This window comes from Ochlerotatus camptorhynchus, unplaced genomic scaffold (assembly GCF_037179485.1).
Source record: "Ochlerotatus camptorhynchus isolate MF236.1 unplaced genomic scaffold, CSIRO-AGI_Acam_v1.1 ptg000333l, whole genome shotgun sequence".
Lineage (NCBI taxonomy): Eukaryota > Metazoa > Arthropoda > Insecta > Diptera > Culicidae > Ochlerotatus > Ochlerotatus camptorhynchus.
In genome coordinates this window covers 87,493-104,468 of record NW_027040821.1, presented here as the reverse complement: position 1 = coordinate 104,468, position 16,976 = coordinate 87,493, and the positions used below count along the sequence as shown (strand labels likewise).

The 16,976-nt window shown below is 37.8% G+C and overlaps 2 protein-coding genes across 2 annotated transcripts; one reads left to right on the top strand and one right to left on the bottom strand.

The window, feature by feature from the left end:
* Positions 1-1,428: 1,428 nt before the first annotated feature.
* LOC135708730 (DNA ligase 1) lies at positions 1,429-5,105 on the bottom strand. The gene is made up of 4 exons (XM_065230840.1): positions 4,647-5,105; positions 4,458-4,568; positions 2,898-2,942; positions 1,429-2,834 (listed from the first exon to the last, which is right to left on the bottom strand). Exons 1-4 carry the CDS (start codon positions 5,002-5,004, stop codon positions 1,450-1,452), a joined length of 1,899 nt encoding a protein of 632 aa, XP_065086912.1. The 5' UTR covers positions 5,005-5,105; the 3' UTR covers positions 1,429-1,449.
* Positions 2,968-4,426, top strand: LOC135708727 (uncharacterized). Its single transcript, XM_065230837.1, has 2 exons — positions 2,968-3,470; positions 3,547-4,426. Exons 1-2 carry the CDS (start codon positions 2,968-2,970, stop codon positions 4,424-4,426), a joined length of 1,383 nt encoding a protein of 460 aa, XP_065086909.1.
* Positions 5,106-16,976: the final 11,871 nt, after the last annotated feature.

Sequence of the window (16,976 nt, the reverse complement as noted above, 5' to 3'; positions counted from 1 at the left end):
TATTTTAGGTAAGAATTCTCGATTATTTTGTCGAAAAGATGTATCAGGTTTTGTAAATAATTCAATTGACGTAACTGGTAGCTCGCCCACGCATACTAATGTCGTTTTCGTTTTTGCGGTGTAGCACCGGTGTAGTGTAAGCAGGAATAAGCGCGAGTCTTTAACAGCTCAACATAATTTGTTTGTAAACAAAGGTGCATCCTATATCTACACCCTAAATTATTTCGGTGTACGGCAGTGTAGCACCGGTGTAGCTACACCGCAAAAACGAAAACGACATAACACTACCATCACATGGAGAAAATTTAGCGCGAATCTAAGTTCACATAAGAAAACTAAGCAAGCTATGAACACTATCGGTAAGGGGAGAGTTTCCCCATAAAAGCCTGGTACGCAGATGAAAAGTAGTGACGTTTTTACGTGCTACGGGATAGGACACGGAATGCTAAAGAAATTTCTTTTCCTTAGCATTTCTTGACCCAGTACGCAGTTCAAAAGAAATCGGTAAAGGAAAGATCGATTACATTAGTATCGTGATCGATATGAAGGTGGCGCATTCGGAATGCAATTTCATTTTCCTTGCGGAATAATGGTCTGACCAATTATTCCGTTAGGTAATTTTAACTTTTGTTGTAAAAATGATGTTTTGGATGCATTTTAACAACATAAAAATTTATAATTGTTGATTTTAAAATTAGACGACACCTACCTATGAACTCAAAATTTAGCAAAAGACACCTTCCTATAGCTGTCAAATTTACTTTTGGGAATATTCCTCAAAATTACTTTTCCGTTTTCTTTTCAGCTGCGTACCAGGCTAAAAGCCTGGTACGCAACTGAAAAGTAATGACGTTTTTACGTGCTACGGGATAGGACACGGAATGCTAAAGAAATTTCTTTTCCTTAGCATTTCTTGACCCAGTACGCAGTTCAAAAGAAATCGGTAAAGGAAAGATCGATTACATTAGTATCGTGATCGATATGAAGGTGGCGCATTCTGAATGCAATTTCATTTTCCTTGCGGAATAATAGTCTGACCAATTATTCCGTTAGGTAATTTTAACGTTTGTTGTAAAAATGATGTTTTGGATGCATTTTAACAACATAAAAATTGATAATTGTTGATTTTAAAATTAGACGACACCTACCTATGAACTCAAAATTTAGCAAAAGACACCTCCCTATAGCTGTCAAATTTACTTTTGGGAATATTCCTCAAAAATTACTTTTCCGTTTTCTTTTCAGCTGCGTACCAGGCTTAACGGATGGTTTTGTTGATTTGCATAGGCGAAAAGGGCATTACAGGATTTATTTACAAAAGCTGATAAGCCCTCTTCAAATGTAACGCAAGCATTATGGCTTTCTTTTAAGTTCCTGAACAGGCAACCGGAACATAGTGGACAAGATCAAATAGTAGATGAACGTAGGTAGGTACTTACATTATATTTCTTACTTTTTATCCTGTGTCCTGTCGACTTTCTCTGTAACTTCAGCATCCACCTTGTCTGTTGATGTAGATTCTCCGGCTTTTGCAACCAGTTCCTTGTAATGCTCGACAGAACCAACCTCCACATTGGATGGCACTTCCGGTTCTACCGGTGGTTCCGGTGATTCAACTTTCCTTGCTTCTTCCTCCTCTTGCTCTTGCTGTTGCTTTTGCTTTTTCTTCTCCTTGAGTTTATCACGAACTTTGTTGCCTAAACGAGATGCAGCCATTACCTTTGCCACTCGCTTACTTTGAAGCCAGCGCGAACCCCACGATTTTTCCGGTTCATCGTCTGTCATTTTCTGCTCCAGTAGTGTTTCATCGCTTGAATCGTGTATTTCTACAACGTCTGGATCATGATCGTCATCATCATGTTCATCACTGGACGATTTATCCTTATCATCATCGTTGCTGGTTGCACTTTCCGGTTCACTTTCGCTGTTATCGACCGAAGCAGCTTTTTCGGCTTCATCTTTATCGGTTTTAGCAGAATCGTTACGCTGAGTAGTTGTTTCCGGTTCGGAGTCTGAAATTTCTTTCACTTCGTAATCGAGCTCTTCGTCTTGTTCCAAGTTTGCTACAGGATGTTCTTCGTTATTGGGGCTTTCCGCTTCTGTGTGTTCGCTTTTTCCAGTGTTTGATTTGACGGATTCTTTCCTATTGCGTTTTGGTGACTTGTCCTCTTCGGTAAGTTCACCTTCTTCCGGTTCATCTTTGTGATCTTGTTTGGGTGCAGACGTTTGTACTTGCTTTTCTTTCAGTTGTTTTTCCAACTCTTCGATGTTGTCAACGAATATCGATGATTTAGCTTTTTTTACTTTTTCGTCTTCCGAATCGGACGATATGCATAGAGTTTCCGGACTCGGTATAACAGGAATCACTTCCGGTGAACTATCTCTACTTTTCGGATCTTGTACTTCTTCTTCTGGTTTTGCTTGATGAGCATCACTTAATGTCTTCGGTGATTCCACTACTTTTTCCTTGGACTTGCTTCTCGATTTTCGAACAGGTGGTTGTTCCGGGACTGATGATTGAGATGTTTCCTCATGGGGATCTTCCTCACCTACCTGACGAATACGGAAGTTCCTTTTCAATCGCACTCGCTTGGGTTGTTCTGTAGCCGGTGAGTCACCAGACAGTTTAGCACTGCTGGTACTATCCGGTTTAGATTTTTCGTTAGTTTTCTCTGCAGCCTTGGATGGCTCTCGGCCAGTATCAGAAGCATTTTCGGCATCTTGATCAGAGTCTAGTTCAATTTTCGTTACCGGTTCAAGAGCAAGCTGAGAACGGATTGCCCTAGCACGTGCTTGCAGTTCAAGTAGTTCTAGAACGGTCATTTCTTTTTCACCTGATATGAAAGAAAAACATCAAACTTAGTAAGCTGAGGCTAATTTAGATTGTTTCAACTTACCTTTCTTGTCACCATTCTTGTTGGGTTTCTCGTTCGATTTAGGTTCTGCAACAAAAAAATATAGTATACAATGACTTTCGTTGCTGAAAATACGTTCTTGTGGCAAAAATTGGCGATTGAAATAAACCACACTATGACGGTTGATAACGTAGCAAAATTGCTTCGCATGGGAGTTAAAATCCTATTCCTTCGATTTGGGTTGTACACGAAGATTGAAAATGAAAAAATACTGGATGTGTCCAATCAAGCCATCAACGTGTATTCTACGGAAACAGTTCCTTGGAAACCCGTGATCGGGATTGCGTGCGAACTGAGTGGCAAAAGTTGTCGATTGAAGTTCGACAGGAATCGAGGTCCGATTGAAATTGTTCCAGGACAAAGAATCTTTTTAACGTCCGATACAAAGTATGAGAATAAAAAGATTGACACTGTTATATATGTTACAAATTTGAAGAAACAACTGACAAGATTGAAACCGAACGATGTTGTAAAAATAGAGCAAATTGAACTGAAAGTATGCAAAATCAATGGAAAATTCATGCAATGTTGCGTAAGGAATAACGATGACATCAGGTAATTGAATTTCTTAAAAGCAAAACTATCTTAATACCGACGTTTGCAGCATAAACAATGTTGGTATCTTTTACAGTCCTCCGCTGAGACTGCATCCTTATGATCGCTTAATAATTAAGGCTTTGAACAGCAAGTGGAGATTTGACGAGAACGATAAACAAGAATGTGTAATGGCTCTTAATAACAATTGCCATTACATTGTGATACCTGACATGGAAAGCCATATGGTAATTCATGATTTGGATGAATTAATTCAGTTTCACCAAATCGAAAACCGAACAATTCGAACCATAGCTAAACTTGCCCCGTCTGTAGTAGACCCCTGCATCAAACATAATATTCAACACGTGGCTGGAGTTATTACCCAGGATGCCGGTGTTATCAGGCAATGTAAAGAATATTGCAAATCAGTACTGTTCGAACTATCTAATTTGAATCAATTACGCAATGAAGATATTGTGCATCAGGTTGACGTTTTCATCACAAATCCTGATCTACTAGAGCCACTCAAATTCAGTCTCAAAGAGCTCAATCAAACCACAATCCATAAAATTGGTGCGGTGCCGATACAACTGCAGCAGAAGCAACACATCTTAAGTCAGTGTATTGAATATGCCAGCAACAATTGCAAAGCTAATGCCATCATCCTTTGTACATCAAAAACTTCATGTGAATCTGAAAAACTGTCCAGAAGAAAATTACCCTGTCCGGTCCTCATCACAACCAGCTATGACGATGTCATGTACTATCTGTTGCTTCGGAAATATTGCTTTCCAATCTCGATACCACGGAACATAAAATCAAACCGACAACTCATCAAATACGCAACCGTTTACGGGAGGAAATTTGGATTTCTGAAACCAGGTAATCTAACCGTTACTGGTTTCGGCGAGAGCTTGATTCAAGGTGTGGAATTACGGTACGTGCCAGACGATTTAATTCTTCGACTTCAATAAAATTCAGCTATAGCTCGAAATCTTCACTAACCTGCTGCCTTGGTTTTCTTCAACTTAATATCTTTTGACTTGATCTTCTTCGCTGCTGGTTTGGCAATTTCTACCTCAGAATCTGACGAAATTTCATCCAACGATATATGTTCTACAACAAATTTCATAGTCATTTTTACATAAAATTACTCCTCCAATAGGTAACATTAAAATTTTAAAAACTACTTACCAATAAATTTCTCATCCTCGTCCGAAGATGATTCGGTATCCGTTGGACACTTGGTATTGTTGATGATCGCTAATAGCCGCTTCGTAGATATTCCAAGCATCTCATCCAAGCATTGTTCCTGGATGGATTCGATGGATTTGCCCTGCAGAAAATCCGGAACAAGGCATTTGACTTCCTTCGGTTTCAAGCACGTGAAAGCTTGCCGGATCAATTCGACGCGATCATCAACGTAAGCACCGAGCGGCTTTATGTCCAATGGTTCGGGTTTGATTTGAATCGGTGTGGAGGCAGCTGCTGTTACTGTCTCAGATTTTACCTTTATTAACTTACTTTTTTGTGAAGGCATTTCTAACAACATAAACCGTTAACTATAGTTACTATACTTTTACTAGTAAGTAATTTCGTTTAACGCAAAACCAAAATTTTTGTCACAAATGAAACGATGCACCAAACAACGAAAAACAACAAACCATGATATAGTTTGACAATCGCAGTAATGGTCAGGCTCTTTTTTTTTCTTTGCTGTGTGTCCTGAATGTTGGACGGCCCTCTTAGGCTTAGACTAAAGCCCTCATTAAAAGTATGGACGACTGTCACCACAAAACTGAAAAAAAGCATGGTGGGTATATAAATGGTGATACAGCTTTGTCACTATATAGGCGAGGAGGTCGCGGGGGGGAAATGTGCGGTTTTAGAACAAATTGTAAACAAACTCGGTCGCTGTCCCATACAAAAATCCAACATGGCTGAATCGTGAATTTGACACATTAGAGCACCTATTTGTAGTCACCTTGAATAAAAGCTGTTCCAATCGAGCAAAGCGGTGCATTTTGACGGTTCGATTGGAACAACTTTTGACAGACGTCCATACTTTTACTGTAGGGCTTTATCACGGTCCATCTCGCCACTCTGGTTGTCTTGTTTGTAGATTATATGGTTTCTTCGGTTGATAATTAACCGAAGAAACCATATCTAGACAAACATTTCAAAAGGTCCTATCTGTCATTGAAGCTGATTGGAGAAAAATTGATTTGAACTTTTGTAATATATTTTTAAATGCCATTTTCAATTACGACATAAAAGATAATCTTTTGTATTCTCAAATGCATAGGATACACATAGAATTCGACTGAAGTGTATGATTCTTCGTTTTATTCATAATTTTCAGGTTTAATTCGTGGTTTTGTTACATAGGACCTTTGGCTTTTTTCAGTATCAGTTAGGACCTGTCAAATTGGTCTGATTGCAAAGTTAATGTTACTTAGGACCTTGGTAAGAATACGGTTTAGAGGTCAGATAATTACAACTCTAGATAAACATTTCAAAAGGTCCTATCTGACATTTGTAAACAAATCGAGTTTAATGCTTCTCTATACTGCAGAGCTCACCATCTCTAAGTATTGTTCTAGAAATTTTAATTATCAATATTCAGAAAATTATAAAAATATGTGAAAAAAACGTCCAATTTGAAAGTTTTTATAATATCGCACAGCTCTCTGATTGGACCTTAAACATGTTTACAGTCCAATCTGTCATTCAACCAAAAAAAAAATACAAATGCTATTAGGACCTTTGTTTCATCTCGTGTTTCACGTGGAATAGAAAAACTAAAACTCATAATAGTTAGTTGGAAATGCTATACTAATATGAACATGAAGTTTTAGAAATTCCTATGGATCCAAGATCTAACTGGGAAGTGGGATATGAGAAAGTTTAATTTACGATGCCTGTAATCAATCGCTCTGCTTCTGGTATGGAGTTGACGAATTAATTGCGATTCCAGGAGTACACCAAGGCAAAAGCTTATTCAAAATTCTGTCAAATCCGACATGCGATATTACAAGCGTGAATTTGGACGAGGATTTCGATCCAATTGCGGATCAACCACTTGAATTGCCAAGTGCTAAATTGGACGATTTACGCAAACTGATGCCATATGTCAAGCAAAAAGATTATTTTGCAACATTGCAACAGAAAAAAACAGGAAGAAGAACAATAATACGGTTGTAGACCACTTTGATGTGGATCTCAATCCACTGGAGGACAACGATGTAGATTTGATCGAATAACATGAATGAATGTAAATTATTGATGAACAGCTTGAGCTAATAAATGTAAAACGAATGATGCAGAATGAAAAAAAAAGAGTTTGTTTATAAAAATATACCAAATATTAAAAAATATGCAAATTTTCCATACACTTACATTTTTCCTGCATACATCAGAAAAAAAATAATGGACAAGTTCTTATTATAAACGTTGTTTACTTAATAAATTGGCAGAATAGTAGTTTCAAGCCCATCAACAATTACAAATAATGATGTAGTTGTAATTATCTGACCTCTAAACCGTATTCTTACCAAGGTCCTAAGTAACATTAACTTTGCAATCAGACCAATTTGACAGGTTCTAACTGATACAGAAAAAAGCCCAAGGTCCTATGTAACAAAACCACGAATTAAACCTGAAAATTATGAATAAAACGAAGAAACATACACTTCAGTCGAATTCTATGTGTTTCCTAAGCATTTGATAATACAAAAGATTATCGTTTTATGTCGTAATTAAAAAAGGCATTTAAAAATATATTGCAAAAGTTCAAATCAATTTTTCTCCAATCAGCTTCAATGACAGATAGGACCTTTTGAAATGTTTGTCTAGAACTACATCATTATTTGTAATTGTTGATGGGATTAAAACTACTATTCTGCCAATTTATTAAGTAAACAACGTTTATAATAAGAACTTGTCCATTTTTTTTTCTGATGTATGCAGGAAAAATGTAAGTGTATGGAAAATTTGCATATTTTTTAATATTCGGTATATTTTTATAAACAAACTCTTTTTTTTTTCATTCTACATCATTCGTTTTACATTTATTAGCTCAAGCTGTTCATCAATAATTTACATTCATTCATGTTATTCGATCAAATCTACATCGCTGTCCTCCAGTGAATCGAGATCCCGAGCGAGCTCCACATCAAAGTGGTCTACAACCGTGTTATTGTTCTTCTTCCTGTTTTTTTCTGTTGCAATGTTGCAAAATAATCTTTTTGCTTGACATATGGCATCAGTTTGCGTAAATCGTCCAATTTAGCACTTGGCAATTCAAGTGGTTGATCCGCAATTGGATCGAAATCCTCGTCCAAATTCACGCTTGTAACACAGACAAACAGACATAACACTCGCAAGATGTTCATCGAACAAGCATTTATCGGTCAATTTAAAAGTATCTTAGTTGGTAATACCGCCACCTGTGGCGCGCATAGTCAATTCCCTTGCGTTTGACGTTTTCACACTACCGCCATCTGTTCAGCGTACTACCTACCACAGTGTACTCAACAGATGGCGGATATTTTTTAACGACGATTTTTACAGTGAGAAATATTCAATGTGTTATGTCTGTTTGTCTGTGCTTGTAATATCGCATGTCGGATTTGACAGAATTTTGAATAAGCTTTTGCCTTGGTGTACTCCTGGAATCGCAATTAATTCGTCAACTCCATACCAGAAGCAGAGCGATTGATTACAGTCATCGTAAATGAAACTTTCTCATATCCCACTTCCCAGTTAGATGTTGGATCCATAGGAATTTCTAAAGCTTCATGTTCATATTAGTATAGCATTTCCAACTCACTATTATGAGTTTTAGTTTTTCTATTCCACGTGAAACACGAGATGAAACAAAGGTCCTAATAGCATTATTATAATGTGATTCATAAACGTACACTGAAACAAAGATAATAGTTAGGAATACTATTTTGCAGAAAACACTTATTTTCAGTATAACCATAGAGGTAACTCTAAGACTAGAAGGTCCCGAAATAACGTGCTCAACTTTTTGGCTCAGCTCTGGTACTCTCTTCGGTCCCAAGCTAATCGATTCACCCTTCGAAACATAGGAAAAACCAATAACCCCTCATTTTATCTGTCAAACTTTCATAGCGAATCAAAACAAACATTGCGTAGTACTAGAATTTCGACTAGAATAGGGTACGTTAATCGTTTGCTTGGGACCAATAGGCTACTAAAGTGGTGAGCCAATTTGAAATTGTTAGTTTCGTATTGATTGTTGGTATAACCACAAACGAAGTGACAGACGGAGCGGCTCGAAAACTTTGGTGACTAACCTGCTATTGCAATTTTTCAGTGTACCACATGGCAACACCACTACTTCTGGATTGTACCACATGGCAACACTACTACTAGATTGAACTAGCATTTTCACCAAATGTACTAGAATGTTTTGGTTCTATCTCTTTCACTCTACTCAAAACTGAAATGCATAAAAAAATGACAAAATGAAAAGGAATCTTTGCACACTGTCAAAGAATCATTGTACACAAAATCAACTTTGTTCAAATCAAAACAAAAAAACTAACCCATCTGGTGGATGATGGCACAAGCTTCCAAGAAAATTCTACTACAGTGAACCACATTATTTAAATGGATTTCTTCGCCAGTTAGTCGTCTGTCACTTCGTTTGTGGTATAACCATAGAGGTAACTCTAAGACCACTGGGTCCCGAAGAAAATCATTATTATTTTTGGCTCACTCAGTACCAGAACAACGGTCCCAAGCAGTCCCAAGCTATTTCACTCACCCCTGCATGTTCTGCATGAATCCACACACCCCTGATGTTATCTGTCAAACTTTCATAGCGAATCAAAACAAACATAGTGTAGTAATAGGGTACGTTAATCGTTTGCTTGGGACCAATAGGCTACTAAAGTGGTGAGCCAATTTAAAATCGTTAGTTTCGTATTGATTGTTGGTATAACCATAGAGGTAACTCTAAGACTAGAAGGTCCCGAAATAACGTGCTCAACTTTTTGGCTCAGCTCTGATGGTACTCTCTTCGGTCCCAAGCTAATCGATTCACCCCTCGAAACATAGGAAAAACCAATAACCCCTCATTTTATCTGTCAAACTTTCATAGCGAATCAAAACAAACATTGCGTAGAACTAGAATTTCGACTAGAATGGGGTACGTTAACCGTTTGCTTGGGACCAATAGGCTAGTCAAGTAGTGAGCCAATTTAAAATCGTTAGTTTCGTATTGATTGTTGGTATAACTACATTTAAAACCGTTAAATCTACCATGATTTCGGTATACACAGTCAATCTGGAATACTCATTTTATAAGTATATATTTTACGTATTTTTCAGTATACAACGTATACGTCAAAAGATGAGTAATTTTAAGTTCACAATAGGGAGTAATAAATATGCATTTTCATAAATTCATCAACAAATCAAAAATGCGTTAAAAGTAGTAACTATTCAGAAAGGACAATTTTCAGGTTTCTCTGCTTTCTCCATTTTGCATTTGCTTGAAAGTTCTTTGCTGGCGGTTTGTTTTAAGCATCGTTGCGTTTTTGTTTCGTGAAACTCGTAGAAAATGGACCAATTATCGAAAATTCTGGACAAAGAAACTTTTGAGAAGCTTGCTGGTAAGTTTTTTTTTTAATTAATATCAGTTTGTGCTGTTTAACATTGTTAAAAACTCATAAAAGGTCTCCATTGCCCCGTGACCGGATGCACTTCGTTCATACCAGGTTATGTCGAAGAGTTGAAAACACACATCAAGCAAATTCATAAACTTAATACGAGCTTGAGGAATTCAGTGCCTTTACGATGTGCTAACTGCGGCACCATTTTTACGTGCTTCAAGCGAATTAAGGACCACATATTAAGAGCAACCGTAACGGTCGTTGTCATTTGCGCGACTATTTTAACAGCGCACAGCGCTCTCATTTTAGTTTAATCACTCTTCTCCACACCGGTCGCTGCTATCGCGGTTATCAATTTACTCGCCGTAGTCCGTACCGGTAGTGAGCATTTTGACATTTCTACGAATAGCAACCTTTCTCCCGCGCTGCTATCGCGCTGCTAAATTTGGTAACGCGCTTCTCACCGAGAAGCCGACTGCTATTTTAGTTACTCGTATGGCAACCCCCGATACGGTAGCTGCGCTATGATGAGGGCTGCTAAAATGTGTTTAGCAGCGTACCGTTACGGTTGCTCTAAGGCATCACAAGCCCCACACAAAGCCAAGATCGGAGTGTGAAAATCCTTCTGATCCGCAGGAACCAATGGAAGTCGAGAACGAAATTGGTTTCATGAATGACGAAGGAATCACGAATCCTAATTATTTTACGGGTTCGGTCTCACGCGAAGAGTTACATGGGATCGCTTCGTCTTTTATTACAACGATGCGTTGTGATGTTTCTTTAACAGAAACCAAAATCAAAATGTTCATGGAACATTCTAACAACATCTTGGATAACTATCAACGGTTCGTTTTGGGTCTTGTGAAAAACTTGCTAACTTCAAAAAATCTGGATACCACTGACAACGATGTGATCAAGCTGATCAACGAAATGTCGATATCTGATGTGTACACCGACGTTAGGAATCCGAACAGTAATATCATAGAGGTAACTCTAAGACTAGAAGGTCCCGAAATAACGTGCTCAACTTTTTGGCTCAGCTCTGGTACTCTCTTCGGTCCCAAGCTAATCGATTCACCCCTCGAAACATAGGAAAAACCAATAACCCCTCATTTTATCTGTCAAACTTTCATAGCGAATCAAAACAAACATTGCGTAGTACTAGAATTTCGACTAGAATGGGGTACGTTAATCGTTTGCTTGGGACCAATAGGCTACTAAAGTGGTGAGAAAATTTAAAATCGTTAGTTTCGTATTGATTGTTGCTACTACTGGATTGAACTAGCATTTTCCCCAAATGTACTAGAATGTTTTGGTTCTATCTCTTTCACTCTACTCAAAACTGGAATGCATATAAAAATGACAAAATGATATACACTCTTTGCACACTGTCAAAGAATCATTGTACACAAATCAACTTTGTGCAAAACCAAAACAAAAATACTATCCCATCTGGTGGATGATGGCACAAGCTTCTAAGAAAATTCTATTACAGCGAACCACATTATTTTAATTGATTTCTTCGCCAGTTAGTCGTCTGTCACTTCGTTTGTGTTACGAACTATTCGTTATCAACGAGAAAGCAGTAGAAAGATCAGGAAGGTGATTCGAGTTATTAAGAAAAACAACACGGTTAAGGATACCATGCACTACATTCCTATTAATGATACTCTTTCCTTGATTATGAAAAATTCTTGCGCAAGAGAAATTAGGAGCGACGAGCAAGGGCATCGTAATGTGCTAAATAGTTTTAAGGACGGTGCTCTATTCAGAACTAACGAGTTTCTTCAAAAATACCCATTCGCTCTACGAATCTCCCTTCATGTAGATGACGTAGAAACTTGCAATCCTCTCGGTTCACGAAAAGCCAAACAAAAATTGACAATTTTTTCATTCAAGTTGCAAAATATCGCAGATAAAATCAATTCAACAGTCGACCGTGTTTATGTTTGCCTAGTGGTGAAATGTAAAACGGTTAAAAAATACGGAATCAAACAAATCGTTGAACCTTTAATCAAAGATTTAATCACGCTACAGTCTGATCAGGGGAGCACTATACAAATGAATGGTAAGAGTTTTACAGTTCGAGCTACTTTGGTTCACATTCTTGGTGACACCGCTGCCATTCATGAGCTTTTGGAATTAATGCCTCCGCAATCAAACATTTTCTGTAGAGCATGTTACATCATACATTCGATCCCATGCATGATGTGTTAGAGGGGATAATCCCTCTAGCTATCAAGAAAATCCTTAATGATTTTGTCAACATTTCCAAATCTCTTACTGAAATTGAGTTAAACTCGAGAATCTCCAATTTCGATTACGGTACAGCGGAGAGTAAAGATAAGCCAAGTGCCAATTTTTCAGCCTAGAGCTTGAAAACTACTGGTCATGCACTAAGTCAATCTGCCTCACAGATGTGGCTCTTTCTTCGAGCGACTCCTTTCCTTTTACTGATTTGTTATCGTAAAATGTACATTTCATGAACATCATACGTGATATTCTGAAAATAACGTTCTATTCCTTCTCGAACACGCTAACAACTGATATGATCGAAGATTTTAAAAACACCATAAACAATTTTCAAACAAACTTTAAAATTTGCTTTCCTTTAACCAAGCCTACAAACACAGTACATCACGTCACACACTATCCTAAAATCATTGAGGATAATGGACCGATTACGAAAATGAGCTGCCTTCAGTTTGAAGCCAATTTTAAGAATTGCAAATCACAGACAAAAACTTGTGGTAACTTCAAAAATATTACACTAAGCTTGACAAACAGAACTAATCTTAAGCAAATCAATGCAATCCTTCAACACAGATATGAAATCGACAAGATTACAATTGTGTCTTCAGTGGTCGTTAAAAAAGCTTATTTTGATTTTCATTTAATTTTGTTCGATCTTCCTGAATACATCAGATGCATAAAGCATGCAAAAATTAATGGAACTTCGTTGCGACCTGACTTAGTAGTCAAATACAAGTCATGTGGCTCTGAATCATATGGAGTCTTGAAGGCAATTATCGAAAATAACAATGACTATACATGCATAATTTATGTTCTAGAGATAATAAGATTCTGTGAATTTTATAACAGTTATGAAGTAAAGATGACTGAAAAAGTAGTAAGAGTTCCAGTCAGTATTGTATGTACTAGAAAAACGTATAGTTTTTGGAAATGCCACAACATGGATTCGCTTTTCATAAGCTTGAAATATGAAGATTAGAGTAAGGAGATTGTTGATCTCAATAAATTATTTTTTTTTCAAACTAACGCAAAATATGTTTTCTTTGATACATAATATCACAGTACAGTTCTTACGATTCTTACACTAGAAAAGTAAGAACCTCATTGCAATTAATCAAAAAAAAAATTAAACTTTCTCCTCTACTTTGAGTATCGTTATAGATCCGTTGCTAATTAAAAATATCTTCTTCCTAGCCCAAAAATTCACAGACCAATATCTGATGTTTCTTGATGAGAAAGATCTGATATCCATTGGAATCACTCAAATGCAACCCGGGGGCAACTTGACAAGTCCAGTACATTTCCAGTGTACTCCGAAAATTTGGTGCTGGTGGTTCTGTCAAACTCACAAATTTCAGAAGTGTTATCTGAATAGGGCGAATGCAGATATGTAAATAAAGTAAATAAAATACTGAACATAAAAACAGATAGCCTCATCTGTTTCTTGAAACTTCAAGTTGGTGGGGAACAATGTTAATTAAACGGACGGGTGTAACAAAAGACAATCACTGAAATTTATTCGTTTTAGAAGCTCATTATGAATATCTTTTGTTGAGAGACGCTTATTTTAATTTATTTTATTTATTTCTTCATGTTTGAATGGATATACGAAATGTTAGTGTTCACACAGCAAACCTGCTACTCACCGCGAATAAGAATCAATTTTGTGTTTTTTTTCATCCCTCAATAGAAAGATGGGGAAGTAAACTGTTTTTAATTATACGGCTTTTTATTGAAAGTCTTCACCGCACAAGTATGCTCAGAAACATTATTCTCAAGACTGATAATATTCAAGAGCAAAATATAATAGAATTAACCAATGTGTTTTTATTTCTATTTGATTATATAAGAAAAACTTCCATCAATCTGTTCCAATTTGTTTGGATTTATTTCATTTCACCACGAAAATCATAAATCGCTCTTTTCACATGGCATTCTTGCTTGTTGCTTGACATCCACACATGGTGAAACAAAAAGTTGCCTTCCCATAGAGAAATGCCATTGCGGCGGTGAAGGGCAGTCCCTTTGTTTACGTTGTGTGGCGACATCTACTATTTGCAAGTGGGTACGTGAAACTAAGATTATCTGTCACCTTGCCGGGGAGTTGCTCAAATGGGACCTCGGTTCATAATCCTATCAATTGTTAATAGATTGAAGCTTAGATAATTAAAACATAGATTTGCCACTTCGGAAAAGAAACTTGCAACAACAATGTGGCGCCTGGCTGAGAATAGCGGTCAACGGGTGAACTATTTTTTTCTCCCTGCGCATTCATAACTTTGCACGCTAAGATCAATTTACTAAGATTCTACAAAGAAATAATCTTGATTGGCGCAAAGCGAACAAACCCAAATGGTGTTCATATGTGATTTATTTTTATGCAAAATTGACATGAATTTTCCCGTGTTTTAGTTCGTCCAGTTTACGCCCAATTTGAGTAAAATAATCTATATATGGCTTATTTAATCATAGCGTGCAGAGTTATTTGTGATTAACATGCATATCTGCATTTGCGTGAACGAACACTTTGAGTACCGATTTCTGTCTGAAACAGCAGTGATTCATATCAGAAACCGAAATGGGGTTTCGACGGTGCGAGTTTCAAAATTGTATGAGTGCTGCTTCCGGTCCAAGTTCAAAAACGTTTCACAAGGTTCTAGTGAAAAACAGGTATTTCTCTAGCTGTTGTTTTTTGATGAACTATTGAGTGATATTTTCTTGGGTTCCAGCTCAAGAGACTTGGAGAAATGGATTAACGTCTGCGGTGTCACGAAATTTTCGAAGGAATCAGTTATTGGCAGCGATCACTTCCAGGATGACGACTTCATTAATCCGCTTTGCAAAACTCAGGGGTTAGCGATAATTGATGTCTATTAATTCTAAATAATATATTATAAGCTTTTCTTATCTGCAGACTGCTACCGACAGCTGTTCCGTCTCCAAATCGGAACGTTGCGAACCAACTTTCACGTTTAGATGGCATTAGTTCGATGGACGTTGGCTTTCAATTTAGCGAGTCGGATGGAACCAGTGAAGCAGTTGTTAGTTGTCCTAGAGCATTCGATGGATGTGGTGGGTGAGGTAGTTATCGACGATTCCTCTGATTCGACTCCACAAATTCCTCTAACGACACACAGACTCCGTGAAAATCCTAGCAAAGTTTCTGAGCATATTGATCACGATTATTGTTTCGATCCAATAAGATACCGAGGGGGACGACTCTATCTACGCTGCAGGAAAGATTGTGTTGTGCTGTGGCTAGCTGCTCGCACGCTGAGTAGATAGAAAGAAGATTGATGACGATTCTGAAGATTTCCTGCAAAAAGATGATGCACGATGCATGTAGATGCGAGAAATGCAAGAAGATTTTTCGAAAATTGATTCGCTAGTGTGATATTTTTTGAGCATCTAAAATTGAGATTTAGATGTGTCGCCCCCCTCGTAAGATACGTGTTCATGGCAGATCGATTAGTTGAACTGGAGACGGAAAACTTAAAACTAAAACGAGAACTTCGAAAGAACAAACAATCTACGTGCAAGAAGAATGCCGTCATCCACAAACTACGGTTGGAATTGAAGAAAGTTAAGGATAAATTAACCGCATTTCTTACCAACCCACTTCAGGATTCTATTCTTGTTGAGTTGCAAAAGAATAGGAATAGAAAGTGCCGTGGAGCTCGATATTCTGATGCCATGAAGAACATGGCACTCGTACTTCAGTACTGCTCAACGAAGGCGTACCGGCAAATACGACAGTTTATGGCATTGCCCGGTTTGAGTACCGTGCGCAAATGGTTGGGGCGTATAAACATCCGAGAAGGCTTCTCGACAGCGGTATTCCAGTTGGTAAAGATGAAAGCATCCACAATGAAGGACGATGAGAAGCTTGTTACTCTTTTCCTGGATGAAATGGCGATATCCGAAAGAGTAACGTACTTTTATCAAGCAAAACCGGACTATTTCAGTGGATTTCCAACAAAATTACCTGGACAGGACACGACGAATACAAAGGTCAGAGCAAAATCTGCTCTGACACTTATGATAAAAACCATCCGGTCTGGATTCAAACAGGCAATTGGCTATTTTTTCTGCACTGGCCTCACTGCAGTCCAGCAGAAATCTATTGTAGACAATGCGTTGGATCTGATCGTTGATGCCGGATTCATTCCAAAGGTCATAACATGCGACCAAAACAGTGTCAATCGGAACATGTTTTCAAAGGAATACGGAGCTACAATGGAGGCCCCTTATTTTGATATGCGAGTCAGAGAAGGAACGAACCGTATATACTGCATGTTTGACGCTCCACATCTAATTAAGTCGTGCAGAAATAACCTGCTTAAAAACAACGCGGTTTGGGATGGCCAACTCTGTAGCTTCAATGATATTGTCGATCTTTACTGGGAAGACGTGAAACACGTGCCACAAGTCGTTCCTAGATTATCGTATGAACACATACGTCTATCACAGTTCAGTGAAATGAATGTTGGCTTGGCTGTACAAGCCCTCAGTCACTCGGTCGTAGTTGGCCTTAAAGATTATGTAAGAACGAGAAAACTATCAGAGCGAGCTTTGAACACCGCTAAATTTTGTGAAGACTACGATATGTTGTTCGATATCGCGA

Excerpts from the sequence above, each read along its gene's own strand:
- LOC135708727 (XM_065230837.1), top strand. The coding sequence starts at position 2,968 with ATGACTTTCGTTGCTGAAAATACGTTCTTGTGGCAAAAATTGGCGATT. Across the intron at positions 3,471-3,546 it reads AGGAATAACGATGACATCAG|TCCTCCGCTGAGACTGCATC; the intron begins GTAATTGAATTT and ends TATCTTTTACAG.
- LOC135708730 (XM_065230840.1), bottom strand. The coding sequence starts at position 5,004 with ATGTTGTTAGAAATGCCTTCACAAAAAAGTAAGTTAATAAAGGTAAAA. Across the intron at positions 4,569-4,646 it reads CGAGGATGAGAAATTTATTG|AACATATATCGTTGGATGAA; the intron begins GTAAGTAGTTTT and ends AATTTGTTGTAG. Across the intron at positions 2,943-4,457 it reads GAAGAAAACCAAGGCAGCAG|AACCTAAATCGAACGAGAAA; the intron begins GTTAGTGAAGAT and ends TTTTTGTTGCAG.